The 23,254-nt window shown below is 37.3% G+C and overlaps 1 protein-coding gene across 1 annotated transcript in view; it reads left to right on the forward strand.

The window, feature by feature from the left end:
- LOC121674883 (hedgehog interacting protein) overlaps nt 1-23,254 on the forward strand; it is a 75,519-nt gene that overhangs the window by 13,171 nt on the left and 39,094 nt on the right. The window contains exons 3-4 of the mRNA XM_042049683.1: nt 1,282-1,438; nt 2,255-2,456. Coding sequence (XP_041905617.1) covers nt 1,282-1,438; nt 2,255-2,456 — 359 coding nt within the window. The remainder of the gene's footprint in view (nt 1-1,281; nt 1,439-2,254; nt 2,457-23,254) is intronic.

Here is a 23,254-nt window from a genome sequence, read left to right on the forward strand (position 1 = left end):
TCATTTAGACCAGAAGTTTGAGCTTGGACCAGAATCATCATGTTAAGTAAAATTTTGTCAAAACTGATAATGTTTCTGAAAAAGCTTTGCTTGTAAGAAATTGGCATTCTCCAATGAAACACAGCTGTCCCTGATCAGTTCTTATTGTACATTGTAAGCCAGAGGTTTTATGGCCAAGATCTAGGCATTACTGCATTATTCACAAGTGGTAAAGCCATGCATAAATTAGCCCTCTAATTCCAATTGAGTGCTAATTCCGTGTATCCTATGAGTTATGTCCTGGACCATAGTACATCCTAAGACAGTTGCCAGTAATGCAAAAAGGAATGAAGGTAACTTAAGACATTATCTTAACAATGTTCTGGTAAAATAGTACATGTATAACTAGCCAGAATCTGTCTTCTTAGATTTAATACTCCTGATTAAAACCTGGATAGAAATGACTAGAAATAGGTTTGTGAACAGAAATAGATATTTTTTCAATGTCCTTAAACATAATGCAAGAAAGTAATAGCGATAGTGGCAGGGTTTTTCCTCAAAGGCTCTCATTTTATCAACTTTGTGTTTCTCTGGGTCTTTGAACTCCTTCCCATTTTAACCTAAAACCTAAGCACCACCTTTCCTCCAAAGCAGCAGGAGACATATCCCGCTTTTCAGAGGATGGGGCTGAGGAGCCATGGGACACTGCTCAGCTACTTTAATGCTGGGAGTCAACCAAGTCAACCGGAGGCCAACTGGATGTCAACACGGTGCAGTTTTCAGCAGTACTTCCCACTTTTTACCTCTCCAACCAATGTCCTTTGCTGGCAGCATTCCACAAAATTTTTACTGCATTTTCTGCACTTTTACCAAAGTCTTTACTGAGATTTTGACTAGAACTAATCACTTGAAGCAAAAACAGAAGCTGCTCAAGCTATTTTACAGCTGATACTACACTTGATTGATAGGGTCAAAATTAGGCAGAAGTGTGTCACAGCCTCAACTCTGAACTTTGCCTCTTAATTTTTTAGTGAGGGAACTGTTGTGTCATTTTGAATGAAACTTAAGCACAGTGAAAATGAGGTTTAATACAGATACTGATGAATAAACTGTAAAAGGCAATACTCAGTTTGTGTTTATACATTTGTGTTTACTCAGAGCAGGCTTTCTTTTTTTGCAGACAGTCCTTTGTTTAAAATGACCTCTTTTTCCACTATAATCTATTTAAAGATGAGTTTGGTGACACAAAACTGCAGACATGACAACACACTAAATATTTGTATGCTCTTTTGCATTTTTAAGGTTTCCTCCAAACTACTGCTGATGAGTTTTGCTATTACTATGCAAGAAAAGATGGTGGTGTGTGCTTTCCAGATTTTCCAAGGAAACAAGTGCGAGGGCCAGCTTCTAACTCCCTGGACCACATGGAAGAATATGACAAAGAGGAAGAGATCAGCAGGTTCATAAAGATAAATGCTGTTTAATCTGAAAAAAAACCCCCTAGGAAAGCCTGTGGTTTTCCCAGTGAAACAGCTCAGTGTGTGCTTATGCTGAGCAGCTGTGTTTTCCAGATGTGACTTTCTTTTGCTGCTGCTAGTGTACGTCAAAAGAGAAAGTTACATGAGCTTCAGGATTTCAGTACCATTTGGTATTTGCCTTGCTGAAAAGGTGTTAGAATCCTGCTCTGATCCACCCTGTGGATCTTGGTTATCGTCCAGCCCGTGGATTATACATAGTTCTGGGAAGTAATTTGTACCTGAATTTAGTATTACTAAGCAACTACAATAAGTTTATTAGTAAAATATTTATGTTGTGATCTTCAATTTATTTCATTTATGTATTTTTTGGTGAAAATAATTAAATTAGATGATTCCATCGTAAGTCATTATTTTAAAATGGATTTTAGAAGCCAAATTTTATCAAAGTGATGAAATGTACTGTGTTTATTTTATAGTAGAAATTCTGTATTTCTAAATTATTCTCTTCTTTCACCAAATTTTTGCCGTCCCATTGTATTTTGGATCTAAATTTAGTTAATGTTCTCTTTCTTGTATACAGACCAAATTTTGCTCAAGTGAAGCTCCAACTGATTTTCTATATTATGTGCTTGCATACATTCAAGGAAATAATTTACATACATTAATAAATAAATTTTTTTTAAATATAAGCCTGTTTTTAATATCATTGCAGAGCGATAATTTTATCTTTTAGGAACATGTTGTGTCATGGTTACGAGAAAGCAGAAAAGTCTCACTATTTCTTTAAATTTCTTTAGAAAACACAAGCACAACTGCTTCTGTATTCAGGAGGTGGTGAGTGGACTAAGGCAGCCTGTTGGAGCAGTACATTGTGGGGATGGATCCCATCGCCTCTTTATTCTTGAGAAAGAAGGATATGTGAAGATTTTCACTCCTGAAGGAGACATACTCAAGGAACCTTTTTTGGATATACACAAGCTTGTTCAAAGTGGAATAAAGGTTAGATTTTATACTTATCGCTACCTTTTTATATTTTAGCATGAATATGGGGAAAATGGGAAGAGTATTTTTTTAGATATTATTTTAATTTAAATAACAAAAATGAGTAATGACAAGAGACACCACAGCTCTTTCTGGCAAAGAAGTGAAAACATGTAGTGGGGAGGGAAAACACAGCATCTTGTAACTCTTGCCAAACTTTGTCCTTTCCCTTAATTTTTTCCTCACTTTAAATTCAAATGAAACTATTCAACACCAGCATTCCACAGCATTATCTTTGTATTTTCATCCTTTGGGCTCATTTCCATCCCATTGAATTCAGATGAGTTTTGCTGTGGTGCCAATGGGAGCAAGTTTGGCATAGGGCCCCCCTGCCCTCCGGGTGCTCAGTGATACCCAGGGAGCTGGACAAGAAGAGAGGCCTGGGAATGCTCAGGGATGCCCTGGAGAGGAGTAGGGGTGCTCATTCCCTCTTGACTCGACCCCAAATGTAGCACAAGCTGCCCTAGGTGGGAGGCTGCTTTAAAACTGCATGTATTGGAGGGGTACATAAAAGTGACTGACCCTCTAAATTCAGACACAAGGGAGGGCTGGTGCTACAGCTTCCATCCTGTTTACTGGGAACACTTTCATGGTCAGGGGAATGAGTGGTGAATGGGCATTGATGGGAATATGTTGGAAGGTGGAGGTGAGAAATTACATCTAGTTATGGGGTAAGTACCAAGGGAAAACTCTTAAGTCTGCTGGGGCATATTTTAATTTGGGAATGTTGTCAAGTGTTGTTCCATGTTGATTTCTTGTCACAATTCAGGGTGCTAATGTAAGTAAAATCCAGATATATAAAGAAGTTTTAAACTGTAATCAGGTTATGCCTAGAACAGTCAGGACTATGTATGAAAAAGCCTTCACGGATGAAAGTTATATTGTCAACACTTGACAGAGTGATCCTAAATAATAATTGGGATGAACTTAATCGATTTAAAATGCATAGCACACGTTAACTGATAATTTTGTTTCAGCTATAAGAGCAAGAGGCCAGTTAAGATAGACTTTTCTGAGATCAAATCTCAGAGTTTTTAGTGTGTGTTGAAAAAGAGAGCAATGAAACATAATTGCACCTTTTTCAGGAGAAAAACCAGTTTCTATTATTCTGTGTTTTGCTGAATGCTTCCATTTCTGCCCCTGTAAGTAACCATTATGTTCAAGATATCCAAACAGAAGGGACTTACCTGTGGTGTTATTGAACAACCATCTAAGGCTGTTCCGTATTTCTTAACCAAAAGTCCTGATCACTTGTACTTGTGAAAAACTGACAGTGAAATTTCCACAGAACTGTTATTGGTCCCAATGAAACCTTTCTCAAGGAAACTTTTACAGCTGCAACTTAGACGCAAGGCTAAATGGAAAACTGATTTTCCATGCTTCTGAACAGGCACTAACCTGCTTGATACAACTCTCAACAGGTACCCTCAGGACCAGATTTAACTTTTAGTTCTGTTTTAAATCAGTGACCTGATCTTTTTAATCTTTACTGTTCTAACCATCATATAATGCTCTACACTGGATCTGTTTCAACTATAACATTTTGTGTAAATAATTTGATGTTTCTAATCTGGAAAGTCTAATTCAATTCCCTGAGATAACAGTCCAGTGACTGGGGATAATTGTATTGCAATGTTTAATGCAGGCTGGCAAGAACAGAGGCTTTATGTACTTTGCAGGTAAGGAGAAAGGGAATGTGCCTAGGAGCAAGACTCCAGCTCTTAAACAGAAAGAGTAAAGAATTTCTGGAATAAGTACATTACATAAAATAATAAATAAATCAAAAAACCCAAACCCCATGTAACCAAAATGGTAGTTTTAAAACACAGGTTCTTAAACATCTTTATGTGTATCCTCTGCGGTCTGATTCCTGTGATCACTGTCCATGGTCCCTTACCTACAACGATGGGAGATCACTGTGGCAATGGTAGCATTGTCACTACTTGATAGAGTATTTGGTTTTACTTACCTGTTACACACTTCAATACTAGAAATCAGTAATGGAGAATACTCTGTGGATAGATGATTTTCCAGCAGGCAGTGCAGAACAGTCGGCAATTAAAAAAACCTCAACAAACATCTGTCTAAAACATTGCATCCACTTGCACAGTGCAAACATCATGGAATGTGTCCTCTGTGCTCACTCAGGAAACATGTGTCAGGAAACAGAATCTGGATGTACACACTTTGAAGAAAACAAAAACTGCTCACCTCTTTTCCAGCCTTGGAGCAATGATAGCAAGAAAAAGCAAACAATATTTTTTCCCTAAAAAGAAGTGTAAATATTTTCTCTCTTATACTCAAGTGCCTGAAAAAAGCAGTTTCTGCTATTTTCTTTCTGTACCTGAATACAAATGTTTAGTTCTAGTGACAGTAAAAACAGCAAAAATACTTTTTCAAACTTTTAGAGACATATGTTGTACCCAGTAAATAATTAGAATAATGATAATGACCATGCTAATAATAATAATAATGCAACTGTGGTTGAAGCAAAGGTAATTTAAATTGATGCCTCAAAAGAATTTCGGACAGCTATCCCACTAAGATATTTTTAATGCCGATAGATGGAATAAAATAGTGGTGATTAATTTTGTCTTCTTTTTCTAATGTCAAGAGGAAATTTAGCAGTGATAAAATCATTATATTGTCACAAAGTAGCAGATCTGTTCCAAAGGACTTAAAACTATCTTCAGGCTGATATAACCAAGAAACCGAAGTGATGTATGTTTTTCATAAAAATAATCCTGGAGGTTAGTTCTGATCTCACTAACATATTTCACTTATCACAGCACTGGCAGTCAGATAAGGGGAAAATAATATACAAAAACAGAGGAAGAGAGGTCACTGCATTGTATAAGTCATGTTTCCCTCCTAAAAAAGATGCCTTTTTGTTTCTCTAATGGATCGACTGGTCCCTGTGTTGATGAAATTCATTTGGAGCCCCTAACATTGACTGTGAGCAAGTTTGCAGGGCTTCTTCATGGGCCCTGCTGCCCTAAGCACATCAGTAGATTGTCTGGACTTGCTTCTTGTCCATCACTCCTGGGAAGGTTTGTGGATATAAACAGAAAGTAAGTAAGAAGAAGGGTACAACTCTTTGCCTAAGTTTTATTGGTCCATTGGCTTTTAATGTTCATTGAAGTCACTGAGGTTCTCTGCTTGAAAACTGCTGCTACAGTAAAATTACTGACAATTACATGATTTAATTTTAAGGAGTTCAAATGAAAAAGAAGCAGCAATAGTTTTATCTGCTGCCAGTATCTCAGAAGGAATTAGCAAAGTGTGGAGAAGTGTTTCACAACAGAGATAGATTCCATGAATGGATGATGGTGACTTGTGCTTCTTGGTGGCCCTACTCAAGAGAAAATTAGAGGCAGGATTCCTGAAGATTAAAAAAAAAAAAAAGCTTAAGAACCAATTTTTCTTTGCACATCTCCCAATTTCTAAATCTCTTTGACAGCACAGTTAGCAGGAATGCCTTCCTGATCTTCTATTTTTTAACTTAGTTGTTGGAAGCCGTGAATGGATATTAATCAAGAATTTGCTAATTCAACATCTGTGGCCTTCCCCAATGCATTTTATGTCACACTGGCTACATAAGAATTGTAGTAGTATGTGTGCATGGACTGGGCATTTGGCCAGCCCCCTCCCATTACCTCCTTCCCTATGTCAGGAATGTGGTGACAAGAAGAAGCCGTGTACCTCGGTCTTGCCTCAGAGCTGAGCAAGGACGAATGAGACATGCACCTGTAACTCAAATCTAGGCCATGCACCTAGGCTCTTTTAGTGATATTTAGGGATATTTAGGGATATCTAGCCCAGTGTAGTGGAGAAAATACTGATTCCATCTCCTAATATATTAGCATTCCCATTAATATTGCAAACTATCCTGAGTATATTCAGAAGAAAGAATCTTTTACCAAAAAAAACCCCAAACCCACCCAAACTAAAAGTCTGCTTCCCCGTTTTGGTGATTTACTGCTCCATTATTTTGTGCAGCTGTTAGTTGCAGAGCAACATTTTACAGTTCTTCCTTCAAAGTTATGTAGCAAAGACCATTTTTTAATGAAAATATTAAAACCCTTTTTTCTCTCAGACTGAATTTCACTACTGTTATTTTCTTTCTGTTTTAAACTATTGCCAAGTAGAGAAGAGGCAGAAAGTTGAAATGAGAAGCTATTGATTTAAGTAGCATTTAAGGAGACCTTAATTAATTATCTAGAACTGATGTGTCTGAATCTATTCTCAAATAGATATTTCTCAAAATTTAGGCAAAATAATTAAAAGGGTCCAAAAGTATCATGCTAGTCTGATTTTATCCCATAATGCAGTCAGCAGGGGGAAAAAAAGTGTCAAAATGTTCTAAATACTTGGATTTAATGATTTCTTGAGATGCAACAATGCTGAATATGCTCTTATTACAAGATTAGTCCAGTCACCTTGTACTCAAGATTGTATCTGACTTACCAAAAAAGGGTCAATGCTGTAGCAGTTCTCCAACTTTTCATACTCCTGTGACTGTATTTTATCTTATTAACTGTATTATTTTCTGAGATTTGGAAATCTTTAGGTTAGTAGCAGTCACCATAAAATGTAGCACAACCTATTACATCAATTTTCACTTACTTTCTTCTCTCCTGAGCCCAAAAACCTGTATTGGTCTAAAATATATTGGTCTAAAATATATTGTTCAGAAGGGAAGACATCAAGGTACGGTTTGGCACCAACAAAAAAATTAGGAGCTTACCCCTTCTCTTGGGAATTAAATGCTATAATCACCTTTCAGAATACTTTCTGAAAAGCTAAGTAGCTCTAGGGCTGCAACTGTTAGTCCTTAAATCATTTTTGTGGTCCTTCCCTATAATCATTCAACTTCCCCAAATCCTTTTAAAACTAAGGACCTTAGAACTATACAAAGTAGCCAAGTTTATGTCTTACTGCTGCCAATGGTAAAATCAAGTCCCTGTAGTTAGAAGGGACTTGATTTTACCATTGGCAGCAGTAAGACATAAACTTTTTTCTATTTTCTACTTATAAATCCACCAACTGAACGAGCTCTTTAGGTACAGAATTGCAGCAGGGCTTCATGTTCAGTTGCTTGTCATCTCTGATCCTTAAGTTATTTTCAGTTTATTCCTTCTTTTTTTGTTCTGTTTTGTTTTCTTTTTGATTGTGACTAAGCTCTGGTGCAGCTCTGGTGTGTATCTGCTGGATACAGGGTCATAAATTCTGCAGCCAGCAAGAACGGCTGCACTCTGCTGCACTTTGCCTCATGCAGTGCTGAGAGCAGAAACCCCTGCAAAATGGGTGTCCTTAATTTTGCCATTATGCAATTACCACTTGCACTTGTGTAGAGATTCAGATATTTATTTTTTTTTTAACTAGCAATAAAATATTTCTCGTGTATCTCATGGGAATACCATGATAAAGGGCAAAGTCTCTGAGGAAGGAAAGGGCAGGGCAGAGGAGGGAAGGGAAAAGGGACAGAAAGTCTCAGTTAAATAGTGTCAGAGATCACGGTTGAGAACATATGAGTTAAACTCGACCTCTGTCACCTTCTCTGCTTTAAGACTATGGTTTTCCTTGTCAGAAACACTTAAACAGAAACTTCCCCTAAATATTAAGCCATAGTCACCTTTTTAGTTCATTTTGCTTTCAAATTAATATTAGCAAGACTACTTTATGTAAGTTTTTAATTCCCAAAGTTTTTTAAATGCTAGATTCCTATATAATTCCTTATAAATATTGTAACAGCCAGTTCTCTTTGCAGGGAAAAAACTCCATAGAAATATCTGACAATTATTTTAAGTGTATGCTCAGCAATATCTGACAATTATTTTAAGTGTATGCTCAGCAAATTTCCAAGGAATAGCCTTTAGATGAGTTAAAAGTTAGATATATCTCTTGCTGTGTTTTGGTAGGTTTTGTATCAGAGCACAAGTGCTTTCAGTCCTGCAGAATCTTATTAATGAGTGATCCAGCGATTCAGGTAGGAATTTTCTGTGATACCATGAAGAGTGCTGTGGAACACAGTAATTCATCATTCAGTATAAGACTATGGGAGTAGACTTTCAGGTATTAAATATGTTAACTGTGCTGCTATGAGCCAATTATTCCAGAGTTTCTCAGGATCAAATGAGCATCTGGTCACCACAGGCATCTTTTTGCTGGAATGCATTAGTAGTGAAACATCTACTGTGCCTTCATGTTTGTGTCAAGATATTGGAATAGTAATGAGTATTGTGGACCAAACCACTACACTAAATTGGTGTTTCTGCCCGATTAACAAACCCAACCCGCTACAACTGCCCAGGGAAGTGGTGGAATCACCACCCCTGGAAGTGTTCAAAAGGCAGGTGGATGTGGCACTTGGGGATGTGGTTTAGTGGTGAACATGGTGGTGCTGGGTTAATGGTTGCATTTAATGATCACAGAGGTCTTTGCCAAAGCTAATGATTCCATGATTCTGTAACATTTAATCACATGAATATGTATTACTCAGGTCATTCAATATATAATCAAATAAAAAACTTTTAAAAAATTGCCACTACCTCCAGCACTGGAAAAGCCTGCTCCAATAAGCTTATAATAGGTTGTGCTGTCTTCGCAGTGAGGAGTGACTACAGAAAACTACAATAAAGCAGGGATAAAATCTATTTAAAACTTAGTGTGGGAATAGAATCAGATTGTTTGTGTTATTTGCTGAATTGCTCAGTTCTGTCACCGATAGAACTTCTCACATATTCGTCTTGACTGGATGTGTACATTTGGTTTTGCATCATGCTGATGCACAGACAGATCTAAGTTAACACCTACACTGTCCATTGATATCCACAGGATTTATATTACTGACAGCACACCCACAATTCACATAATTCATTCTACTCCTTCCATTCAAGTCCAGCAATTTCAATTTATTTTCCTCTGAACACTTGGATGAGGGTGAAATCAATGAACCTTTCTTGAACTTTTTGCCCTGACATCACAGCAAGCTGTGCTTTCTTCCACTAAGCACTAGCTTGTACTCTCTACAAAGGTTATTTGCTCTCTGCTCTCTAGAAAGCCAAACTTACAGTAGCTACTAAATTTGTGACCAATTAGTCCCAAAAGGGATTCTTTTGATGCATGGAGAGAAAGGGGAGCAGTGGAAGGTTGTATTTCTCTCCAGGCTTTAGGACTGGAAGGACAATTGAGAGATCCTATCTAAATTTCTTCCTTCTTCAACCCAATGGGCCTGCAATTCTTCAGTTATTCAGAAACAAACTCCATGAAAACTCTGGAAAGTAAATCCTCATTGTTCTACCAGACCAGGCTCTCATCTCTATATGAAAAATAGGGATAGTCCTCTAAAACAACGATGTTGAGGTACAGAACATAAGTATGACATATATCCTATGATGGACAGAGCAGGATTTCATTTTAATTTCATTCTACAATTGATTCTACCAGTGCTGAGTGCAAACTCTATTTGCTGTCCTTCCCCTGTATTTCTATGACTAATCAAATGGTAAATCCATGTAAGATATGTGCATAGGCCCAGGCAGGGGGGCAAGGTGAATAAACTCATTGGTGTATAACAGTGATACCTTTTTGAGGTATTCTTGGGTGTCCTGGGACTCCTCATTCAGTGTATGAAAAGGGAGATTCTAGGATGTCTTTGTTGAGAAACTGAAATGCTACATTGCCTGTGTTGTTGCAAAAATGACAAGGCAACCAATACAGAGCTCGGATTTCCCCTGGAGACTGCAGAGGGAAGTGATGAAGACTATTTTTCAGCACAGGACTTGCAGGTGAAGTGATGTCAGGTCACAGGACATGGGGGTTTCTCACTCATCCAAAAAGTCAGAAGAGCAGCAGTCAGACCTGTGGCACATCATTTTTGAGGCCACACCTCACCTGGGACCTGCCCACTAGGCACCAGAGTTAATTGCTTATAAATGTCTTAACATAATTGGAGGAGAAAACTCGGAAATAATAGTTAAGGTGTGCAAATGGCCAAATGTGAAAAAATCAGGACATTTTAAAGATAAACCACATAGAATATCCCTGGTTATAGAGACCTTAAAAAGAAACAAAACAGACACAATGCACACAGCAGAACAGTCTGCATGAGAATTCAGCCTTCTTCATGAGAAGGAAGATTTTTTTCCTTTATCAGCGATAAGTTCTTTGTAATTTTTTAGAGGGTGATAATACTGTTGTGAGGACTTAATATACTTCAACTGCATTCAGAAACTGTAAAATACTGTGTTTTAACCAAAGCCTGTATAATGACAGTGAAATGTGCCTGGATTTCTCATTAACTGTTTGCAGATTTTGGTTCTAATCCTAATAGGGGCACAACAGGCCTTTGAAAGAGGCTGTATCTTAGCACCATATAGCTCTGTTGAAAATGAAGTTTCTTACCATTCTGAAAAGCATGTGCCAAAAAGCTCTAGAGACCTCTATTTTTGTGTGAGAGACTGCACTAGATAACCATACTCGAGCTAGCAATTGTGGAACACTGCAGTGGCTCTCAGGTTGTAAGCTGACCAGATGAAGAATTGCCAGTTTATTCTAAGGAAATTTGAATCAACAAAACATAATCGTTTCTGTTGATTTTGGGTAGCGTGGCTCAGATTTGAGGAGCTGAGAGGGGAAAGAAGATAATACTTTATCATTTTACATGCACATGTGTAGATTTTAATGTTCTGTGTTTCCTTGAGAGGAATCCCATGGTGCCAATTAACCTAACTTATTCCAAAACAATTCTCTGTTTGGAAAGAATAATTTTCATTGTGGGTGTTCCATGAAACTGTATGCCTCATACCCTGTTATTACTGAGATGTGTGCAGTGCAATTGAGAATGCCAGTTTCTTTTCCATGCACTGTATAGATTATAGCTGTATCCCACACACAGTGCTAGATAATCCCTACTTTAATTTTGTTATGTGTACAAATCCTTTTTGAACGTTTAGCGGTTTAAAAAATGTAAAAATCCATCATCTTCTGAAACTACATTTGTTAAAACCAAAAGCTGAATTTAGAAGTGATCAAAACCAATGAATAACATGCCAATTATCTAATTAAAAGGAAATTGTTGCGTTTACTGAAATGTAACAGGCAGATCATGATAGCCAACACAAAATGGCAAAGAAGGAATAAAGTTACGCAGAAAATTCCATGGTTTTTAGCCAACACAGTTTCAACCACATGTTTTTCTTTAAGGGGAGGAGGTTTAACAGTCCACTAAGGCTCCAGGATTCATCATCCCTTTAAGCTCTTGGACACCCCAAAATCTGTAATGAGTTCCTAAGAATCCTTCAGGGAAGCCATGACGTACTGGAGCTCTCAAAACCAGTCCTGTGTCCTTGGGACTTCTTCTGTGCTTTCCTGTCCATCAGAGCTATGGTTTCCTTTTGTTACATCCCTTCTACTGTGCCACATGGAAAATGGGTCCTGTGTTTGTCTTGAAAGAGGTGAAAAACTGAGTAACACATTTATGTTCATAGTTAATACAGCTCAACTGCTATTCCTATATATATTTCCCCCAGATGCCACAGAACAATTTCCCTTTATATCCTCTTACACACATTTTCTCACAAGCTCTTAAGTCCTATTCCTTAGACAGGATCAGCAAGTTGGATTGAGGGAGGAACACTTCCTCCAATGGAGCACTGGTATATTATCATGTTTTCCACCCATTTTATCCCCTCTGCAGTAAAAGTTGGACAAATGATCTGCCCCTGATTAATGGTTTATATATAATTTTAGCTTTAAAAAGCAGTCAGAACTAATTTTTCTCATTACCAGAAAAATAAAAAGCTCCCGAAGATGAAACCACTTAGTAGCTGACATTTTTCTTCATTGTCAGTGTCTGCCTACATTCTCATATTGCTGGAATTTTTAAAGAAATTATTCCATAAATCTCAATGAAGTAATATTCTCTCAGATTTAATTTGGAAAATTGAATATACAATCTGTGGGAGAGAGGTCTGCAAAATACTTTCAACCATTTGTTTTTAATTTACAGCAGATACTTTTTAAAACCTTGATCTATCTTCACTGGCATTGGACTGGAATCCCTACAGCCGAATTGCAACAACTTTATGTAATAATCATTATTTTTATGCTAACTGAATGCCTTGAAAAGAAATACAAGAGGGAGTAAATCACCAAAAAGCTTTCATATTTTTGGCATTCTTAAAAAATTTGGTGAATCCCCATCAGCTGGATTTTCAATCACTGTAACAGCCTGGAGACAACACACAAGTGGCAGTAGATGAAGGGATCTGCGTGATGCTGTAGTGTAAATGAGAAGAGGTTTTTATAGTATCAAACTACATAAGAAAAATACTTACTTGAGCTCTTCCTAGAAGAAAATACATACCTCTCCATAACAAATGGAATGCTTAATTGTTAGTAATGGATGTAAAATGATATTGTACACCTCACAGAGGCCTAGTTGAAGATGTGACCAAGCACTATTGACTCTCTTTATCAAGTAGCAGACCATGTTTAGGTCTGCTAAAACCTTGAGCACTTTGATGATCTCAACAAATTAACAGCAATGTGAAATGGTGGCAGCTTCCATTGCTGCTCTTTTCCTTCCCCATAATGGCCTTACAAGATATGACAGGACAATATTATCGGGACAGGATTGCTCCAGTGACTTTTTGAGGAAAAGAGCAAGAAGTCAGCACTCTTATGTAACAGGCAGGTGTGTGCCTGTGTGAATAAGTCAGAAGATCAAACAAACCTTAACAAACCACCTACGAGATTACTCCAGTTTGCCTTCACAGTGACTTACAGATCACAGCCCTGCCAAATGCTGGGTAGTTCCAAACATCATGTCCAAAGTTTGAAGCAGCAGAAAAATCCAAAAGTAGGTAATATTAGGGAACTGCCTCACAGAAACCAGCCCCTGTGGAGCTTTACCCCTCTGCTAGTTCCCCCTCACTGGGACAAATCAAAACGATTTCACAGACAGGATCCATGTTTCTCCAAAGGCCTGTGGGGCTGGGAAGGCCGCAGGTAAAATTGGATCAAACCCTTTATTTACAAATGTTTGGTAAAGAAATGTGTAATGGATTACTTAATTTAAAAGTAGTGTCATTTTGGAAGCAGAAGCATTCAAAACTGTGGTTTTGCTGTAGTTTAGTGAGTCAGCATTTTGTAGCTTGCAGCATTTTACACTTCTTGTAGAGATACTTTCTCCTTAAAACCTATATTGTCCATTATAAACTTCTGCTTTTAAAATAGGATATTAAACATACATGATACAAATAAAAAGCCAAAAGGAATATAGTTCTATACAATCCCCATAATCTTTTATTTTGTATAGGATGCATATAAATTTCATCAATGTGTATAAATTTTATTTTATTTTACTATCTGCATAAATATTTCAGCTTCCAAGAGTTAGTATTCTAAGGAAAAAAAGGTAGCAAATGACTAAGGGAAGTGAACTTCATTTGCTCCTTACTAACCTAGTAACTTCTCTAATCACTTTATATGAATGGTCAAAAAAAACCCCAAGCAAAATGCATTAAAGAAAATCACTCTCAATTTGAGCAGAACTCAAATTATTTTTAATAAAGCCTGAGAATTCCTTTATTCAATAAAACAAAAATGTACCTTCAACAACCTGTGAAAATTTAGGTGAATTGAAACATAATGAACTAGAATCTCTGGTACTGAATTTTATTTATTTGATATCCTTAAGTGTTGTAGTTCATCAAGATAGATATTACAGATGATTTCATAATAAGTAAAGAGAATGTCTTACCCATGCATTAGATGATCTAAATATGCAGTGAAGGAGAGGTGTTGGGGGAAAAAAAACCAGCTTCAAAACTGAAGCACTGGGTTTTAAAACAGAGTCTGCAAGGTGCTGATTTGCTTAGCAAATTGTGTATGGCCACTCAGGAGTAAGCAGTGATAAAATAGAAAGTGCAAAGGGTATTGCTGTGTTATAGTATCACTCTGTCTGGAGTATTCAGAGAATCTCCCAAGGCTGGACTGCACAAAACTTGCACTTCTTCCATTATGTTTCCTTGTTTTCCGTGTGAATTCTGCCATTTACAAAAAGGTAGAATAGTGTTTTCCTAATACTGTCCTCAAGCACACAATTCTTCATTTGATCAAAAACTAGAGGAATTAGGATTTGTGTTCAACTGATTAAAGGTCTGGGTCCATGATACTTTGTTTCAGCTCTAGCTGTTTGAAACTTTATCGCCTTAATTTTGAGACTGAACATACACTGTGTTGTTCTAATTGCACTGGCTTTTTGCAAAGAACTTTGTACTGTATTCAGCCAAGTTACAGGGTTTCCAAGATCATGGTCTTGGCTCAGGATAAATGGAGCCAATGAGCTAAACAAATTCCTGCTTTCTTGGTTCTTATAGTACAAGAAAAATGGAAAGAGCAGGATACTTTTACTGCTTTGTACTAGTGAAACAATCCTGGAAACTGCAAAAATATAAGTTAGCTGTGTTTATGTCAGAAAGACACACTATTTTAGAAATTATTTTTAGCTTTCTTTTGAAATGTGAACCACAAATTATAACATTAATGAAACAAACATTTCTCTCTGGGCAAATTTAAGGAAAGTTCGATTTAAGAGAATCAGTTTGGGATTTAAAATAATAAAGAAATTGAGTCTAGTACAGACAAATATTGTGTTCTCATAACATGTAATAGTCATAGCTCTGTGTTGAACGAGGATACACGTCTGTATTTGTTTCAACTTCTGTTATTGAGAATGCTTTACCAATGAAATAGATTTTAAAACTGGGGTTGAAATAAATGAGTAATTGAAAAAAAAAAGAAGAGAAGGGACTTCTAATCAGGAAAACAGTGTACATTCTTTCAAAGTCATGTTTATAAGTTCAGAGAAGCAGTGGATCCAGTTCAAAGACAAACCATATTTCAATCTACTTTTCTGAACTACCATATAGCTCACTACTAAAGTTTGCTTTCAGCTGAATCTTAGCCCAGCAACAACTGATGACTTGAGACACATTACTGGGCATCATCATGGGCTTTCACTTGTAAGGTATCACAACTTCTATGGAATACTGAAAGGGCAAATCCAGTCTTGATGCAGATCTTGAGCAAAACACGAGTTGATACAGGAAGTTAACGTGGTTGAGCCACTAAATAAAAGCAACCATAATATAATTAAGCTCAACATCCTCCCGTGGGAACCCACCATAAGGTAATAATATTACAGTACTTTTCAAAAAAGGAAGATTTTTATATTGAGGAAGTTAGAAATAGCCTGAAGGGGAAAGTTAGGAAATTAAAATCCATAGAAGCAGCATGGAGGTTCTTTAAAAGTACCTTATTAGACTCAGGGAAAATATGTATATACTGGAACAATCAGGAATGAAGAAGGTGAGAAATATTACAAGGTACAAGGGAATGTTCAGGCCCCCAAAAAATAATAATCCTATAATAAAATGGAAATCCAACTCAAGTGACACTAATAGAGCAGAATATAAATTCAGAACACCAGAGTAAGGGTTATATCCTGCCATTGTTTCTCTGACAGAGTAAGTAGGAGTTTTCCATAAATATTCATGGTAGAACAACATTCTGAGGTTTGAGAGGAAATTTAAAGGACAAATAGGGAAAATACAGAGAAATTTTAAAGACATCATGATAAAAGAACTTTCTCAGACTAGATGATGATCTTTGTCGGCGGCTGGTTAGGTGGACCAACAGAGCATAAAAGCAAAAGATACAACTTGATTTCTTTCCATAAGAGATACTGAGAAAAGCACATCCTATAGCTGGTGTTTAACATTTGCTGCTTCTCCACCTGTAGGATGAGAAGGGGAAAAAAAAAAAAACAGGGAGAAGAGAAATCATGGAAAGCACCAGCATAAATTACCTTGAAAATAAGTGCTCTAAAGCAATTGAAAATTTCAGTAGCTAAGATAATGAAGCTGTACTATTCGTTTTTACAAAACTTCTTCTCTGAGTTTGGCTGTAAAAGGGCCCTGAAGGTCATCCTTCAAATAACAGAGAAAGGAGAAGCCACAAAAATCCTAGATGAAAAATTAGGAGAATTGTGAAATTAGGTCAAAAAAGCATCTTGTTTATACTTTAATTTCTTGCCACAAACAGAATGCTGTCAAAGAATCTGTGAGATAATGAAGAAAAAGTAGTTTATATGTCTAGAAGTTTTTATTTGGTGTTTCTGAAGAAAGTGGTATGAGAGATTGCTGCTCATAAAACAAAAACACCCTGTTATGGTTCTGACTGCACTCAGGCAAGAACTGCTCTATACCAACCCCTCTGGACATATCTCTAGTACACTTCTAAATTAGGAGTGAAAAACAAATAGAAGAAATAAATAATCCATATCTTTAAAATAATTTTAAAATGTGTAGTCTCGTATTGCTTCCAGAAAATCAGCTGTTACTTTGAAAAGTTCATAACTAAGTGTCAGAATTTGCTGGTGATACAAGATTGAGTGTGCTGGGAAGAAGTCTAGAGAATTTTTTTACATATAAGTAATGAAATGGCACAGAAATTCAATATAACGTAAAGAATCTTAAACACAAAAAGAGCTCTCTCACCTTATTCTGTTCTATCCTGGAAAAAATATAAGAAGTGTCAGTGATAACTCCAAAAGTCTAACCAACTATAAAAAGCAGACATTGAGCAGTATCTAAGAGAGGGTTTGAAGTATTTGGGTAATGAACACTGTCACTATTTAATTCACCAGCATCCTCAGCAGTACAGCAAGATACAATTGAATAAAGTAGTGTTGAAAAGGGGTTTTGTTTGATGGAACCTAAAAATATATTTAACTTGGAAAAAATAAGATCTAGAAGAAATAGGTGAAGTAATACATTTCAGAGAAGGCAACATTGCCTTTTCATTCTGTTTTTTCTTTGATGAAAAAGTTTAACAAATTGAATTGTCACACTTAAAAGGAATGACATTTGAGCAACATAATCACTTGTCTGTTACACGCTGCTGCCTTGATGGTTTCGATTCAGCACCAATTAATGAAGTATTCACCTGTAGCTTTTCTACTACTATAATTTATTAGCCAATTGTTTGCAAAAAATACAGCAGCCATGTAGCTTTCCTGGGTCACCTGTCAATAAAACTGGGTGCAGGTAGGTCCTGTGTCTGCTGGCATGGTCGCCTATACAACAATCACCTTTAATATTTTCTTCAGATTCCTTGTCCAGAAATAATGTAGTGTTAGTGTTTGTTTTCTGTGTGGGACAGAACCAAGCATCTCAAAGTTAGCTTTTCTGTGAAACTTGAGGTATGCTGCAAAGCTTGGTAACTTGCTAACTCATTTACTCTATCAGACTCACATATGTGGCTGTTTTGTATCAGGCATGGATGCAATAGAAAGCATTTCCAAGAGTAACTAGGAATTGTCAAGATACACTTCCGGGGATGCTTATAAAACTCTAAAATATTGGACACAATATATAATAAGACAATTAAATTCAGAGAGGCCGCTTCAAAGGCACATATAAAGTCAGTAGTCCTTGCTCACAGAGACCTGCTGTGCTGCTGCATGAAATTAATATCGTTTGGTAAAAGGACCCATCATTGCTCTGTATAGATCAAGGAAATTATCCAGGATATGCAGGTTACAGATTGTAGTCCCTGTCATGAATCAAGTGCAGAATTCCTCTCCTGATTTTTAGGAAGGTTCTTTGGAAACCTTCTCAGGTCAAGACTAGAAATTCTAGTAAAAACAGAAAAAGAAAAGGAGACAAAGTCCATAACAACATAGCCAGTAGCTTGATAGGTTAGATCTTTAGACTGGATGTGTGAACTGGGGTTTTTTTACTGGTTAGGGTTTTCCAACAATACCTGCCACAGAAATGCTTTCCCAAAAATCCTAGACTAGCATAAGGGTCACAGACTCCTGCAGAGGACAGTTACAATGGGGATGTCATTCTCTAATTTCACTGCCACACTTAACTACCCCACTTGCAGCACAAGGTCCCGAATTCTTCTATTCCCTGGGCTGAACAAGCCCCACTCTGGCGGCCTCTCTGCAGAGGGCAAATGCTCCAGTCCCCAGCCCCCCTTCACTGGACTCCCTGTGGTGTAGTGACACCACTCTGGTACTGAGGGGCTGTAGAACCAGGTGCTGTATCCTCTCTGCAGCCTCCTGAGTGCAGAGAGAAGGGAGGATGATGGGTTTCTCTGCTGCCTGTGCTCTTGTTAAACAGCCCAGTCTGCGGCTGGTTTTCTCTGCTGCCAGGGCACTCTGCTGGCTCATGTTCAATTTGCTGTCTGCTGAGACCCCACACTCCCTTTCAGCAGAGCTGTCCCCAGCCAGTCAGTTCCCTGCCTGCATTGTTGCAAATGTAATGGGGTTTGGAAAAGAAAAAATCGGCAGGAATTTGTATCTGTAGTTCTGATTCATTCATTCTGGCTGGGCTACCCAGAGGTAGTTCTTCTCCAACTCAACGAAGATTGAGGTTTCTGTTTAAAAACTAGAATCTAGAGATGGCCCTCCCCAAGTTATCTTTCTTATCCTTTTCTCCCTCTTCCCACCATGAAACCCATCCAGCTGCTTTAAACACTGTAAGGTTTAGAACTTCCTATCAAGCTGGCTCCTCTCTGTCTTAAGATTTGCTTTAATTCCTCAAAAAGCAGTATTCAGATGAGATTTGCCAAGTGTATGGATGTGCATCAGAGTTCAGAAATAGCAGATGCTGTGATGCTGTTGACTTAATGGCTGTGAACTGCACATGCACACAGAAGGGTGTGAAAGAAGCCTCACTGCTCACACTATTTCCACTGAAGACTGTCCTTTAAGGGGTTGATTTTCAGAACTCTTAATCACTGCTGTAACCAGATACTTAGACTTGAATATTTATTATATACGTAAGGCATTAAATACTTATTGTGATTTATAGCTTGGGTTAGGATGTTATTTTTAAATAAGCCATGTAAAGTACCTTCAATCCTGTCCATTCACACACGCATGAGGCAGACTCCAAAATCATGAAATTGGCTTAAGAGCCACGTGGTTAAAAAAAATCCATTTGAAAACAGGGGGAGTGGAAATTCACTGCCTCCTTACTTTCTAGTTTGATTTGTGTTCTCAGACTTCTTCCTGCAATCAAGAAGTCTGAAGGTTTCAAATTAAAAAGCTGAAAACCTACTTGCAACCCTTTATTCTACTAATTTCAGCTTTCAATACACCTCTTATACTTTGCAAAGCTTGTAATTTAATTGCAAGCATTGGCTACATGACTTACTAAGATGTGCACACACAGCTATGTAGCTGAAAATTCCACAACATAATGAAAAATTAGTTGTAATTAACAAGAGGCTGGATTGCTGAGGTTCTGTGGCATGCCTGCAAATGTTTGAGCCCACATTCCTTCCATACAGTCAGCTCTGACGAGGTTCATAAGTCCCTCATGCAGTGAGACTGTGGGAAGAGCCCATATGGACAGAGAGCAGGGGAACCTGCTGGTGTTCTGGAGAGTATCTGCTTTGTTTCAATCTTCATAGCAGAAAGGGCAGTTTTCATATTACACTTATTACATTTTGTGTGTCCCTGGGAGATTTTCCTCTATCAGTTCCAAGAACAATTGCAAGGAAATCTTTCTGAGTTTATGAATTTGTAGAGGAAGCAAATTTACTGCTTTTAAATACATTTAAGCAGTAACATTTTTATTCCTCAGATACAGCAAACTGTGTATAGCCTGTCATTTTTCAGAAGTTATTGTTCTTTTTCTCCTAAGGGAATATGGTTTCTGTAGCTTTAGTGAGGCTCTACTAATTATTACATACCTCATATTTCTAAAGAAGAAATTATGTTTATGTTAGCTATTTTTCTTTCAGAAATTGTTCCATTCAGTACTTAAGTATAGATTGCAAATGTGTGAATTTCCTATTCCTTTCTGGGGGGAAGGGAGGGTAATAGAAAATGCTGGCATTTATCAAAGAATAATATATCAGTGTATTACAATATTCTGACAACTCTAGTAATTTCTTCTACTTTGAATTTGAATAACTGTCACATTTAGCTAATGTCCATTCAAATGCAAAAGTCACCATGTGTAAATAATGACATCATTTAAAACAGATGCCCAAGTCTTCCAACAACAACAACAAAATCAGGAATAAAGAATAATACTTACTTAAATTTCAAGTTTATAATAAGTAATGCTATGTACTATTTGGAAAAGTTGTCAGGGGTCTTTGGATTAAATTGGTCCACATCATTTGTGTACTGCATATCGTTGAAAGATGACTTGAAAGATATAATTCCAGTTGATAATTCAAATTAAATTACAAATTAACTCAACAAGGATGCTGATGAGCCAGTCATGATGAAGCAACAAAAAATGAGTCCATGACTCCTCCAAAACATTTTTTAAGTTTGATTCCAAGAAGCCTTTGCAGACCAACTGTGATAAATGTGCATTTGTCACGTGGAAGGGAAAATTGCTTCCTATGTGAAACAATTATGATGATGCTTACTTATTTTGAAGAGAGCAACACTGAAAAGCATGGTTCCTCTTTTCATGTAAGCCCTCAGACTTGGGACTGAAACTTTGGTTCTTACAGACAATCACATTTTTGACAAATTGCTACTGCTGTACTCCTATCATTCCTGGACTGTTTGGGGCTTGGATTTATTTTGTTTCAAACAAGTTACAAAGATGGCTTAACTTCAGAGAGATTTTCTTAATGAAATCCATTCCACCCAGAAGGTGTTCTCTCTAACAAATGGGAAACATCACTAAATTTAACCCAAAGTCTGAGCATATGGAAAGCTATATAGATGATGTCAGACATTACAAATATTATTTGTACTTGCTAGTTTACTTCAAGGGAAATTATGAGAATGACATCATAATGATGACTGACTAATTTTTATTAGTGTTTTCTCTCTGAAACTCTAGCCTTAGAGTTATAAAGAAAAACAGCTTTTAAAATGCCGTATCTGTTATTCTTTTCTAACACTTTGTGATTTTCTTGTTTATAAAAGATATTCATATTTTAAAATACCATAGATACTATCAGCTCTTATTCTACGCCTTTGTCAAAAAAAAAAAAAGTTATTATTTAATGTTCATAAAAGATAGGAAATGATCACATCTTCTTTTAAATTAATTGCTGCTTGGGTTGGCCTACGAACCTATAAACTCTGCTGGAACAGTTGTAGCTAATTTCTTTACAACAGTTTCTTACTATGGAAATGAATTATGCTGATGAAGGGGTGATGACCAGTTTAGGAATAGCGATATGTTTCTGCAGTCAGCAAAGACAAATCACAGGGTGCCACAACTTTGAAAACATCCAAAATCCACAGAACCTGTAGAGCTCTATTTTACAGCAAGAAATGTGGTAATCCAGGGTTGCATAAGTACTTTTTACAAAGGTCCATTGGGTAATTTTGCTGAGGACCTCTTACAGGATCAGCTCCAGCTCTGCAGGACAGCCCAGGTGCTCTGTGTTACCTTCAGGGCCGGAGACAGCAGCAGCCAAGGACCAATAAAACAGTGTCTCCCACGGCAAGGCAAGAAACATTTTTCAGGCCCAGAAAAATGGCATCCCGACACGAATACTGTGAGAGTCATCAAGGGACAAGATACGATGAGTTGAGTCAGTAGAGACTCCACAACTAAAATCTGGTGGGTGGCACAGCAAGTCAAAGAATTGTGGAGAATTCCCCTCCCTATTTTTAGGAACTTAGCACCACCAAACTGCATTCCTAGGCTCTTTACTGAGGACAACATTAGGCCACAACACCCCTAATCTCCATGACCATATTAGTATCTTTCTCCAGACGCTATTGCCCCATTCAGCACAGTGTTTATGGCTGACCTCAAAGGCAATGGTCCTATCAACGTGTTTATGGTTGAGCATGCTCATAGATGTAATGTGTATTAGGACCTTTGTTTATCCGTGAAGACTGTTTTCACGAGAAATTAATATTTATGGTGTCAAAGTGCTTACACACTTTAGGGTACTTAAATGCTGTGCCCCAATGGAGCCTTCGTATTCATGAATTAATTTAATATGCAAAATTCAGGGATGAATTTTGCATCAATAATCCGTGCCAGACCTGCATATATGGCTCTGACTTCTGGCATAAAGTGATGCATTCTCAGTCTCAACTCCCACATAAATATATTTACATTAGGTGTGCAAAGGCAAGGTTCACAATGTGACTTCTGTGGCTGAGTTCAAGTCCTACTGGGAAAGCTTTTGAGAAATTGCCCTCTCTCAGTCTTTGCCACCCTCTTGCCTCAGCAATGCTGAGTAAATGCCTAACTGCTCTCATTTCATTCCAGTGCAAAGCAAATAAAGTTCAGCAAATAACTTAAGGCTTGGTACCATCACACAGTGTTACAAATTTTTACTTCCAGAAAATCCAGCAACATCGTCCATAAATGATGTCTATTTGAGTTCAAAGATATCCCAAAACAAGATGTCTAGGTCATATCAATTCATCTCAACACAGGGGGAAAGTTAATTCTGAGACTGGTTTGCAGAGCAATTCTAAAGAGAGCTACATCACCATGTAATGGGGCTGTGCTCCAAGGAATGCTCCCCTAACCAGCCCCATTTGCAAATGATTTTCAGGGTAAAAATGAGCAAGTGATCTGTAATAGATAATAAACAGCTAATCATTACATCACACATACCACATCAATTAATATTGATACATTTATTAAACCTCTTTTATATATGACTTACATTAAAGCATTCTATTTTATCAAGGATTCAAAGGGATTAGAGTTTAATTTGTTATTTTA

The sequence above is a fragment of the Corvus kubaryi genome, unplaced genomic scaffold (assembly GCF_017639235.1).
Source record: "Corvus kubaryi isolate FWS band 111438036 unplaced genomic scaffold, C.kubaryi_AGA036_p1.0 71, whole genome shotgun sequence".
Lineage (NCBI taxonomy): Eukaryota > Metazoa > Chordata > Aves > Passeriformes > Corvidae > Corvus > Corvus kubaryi.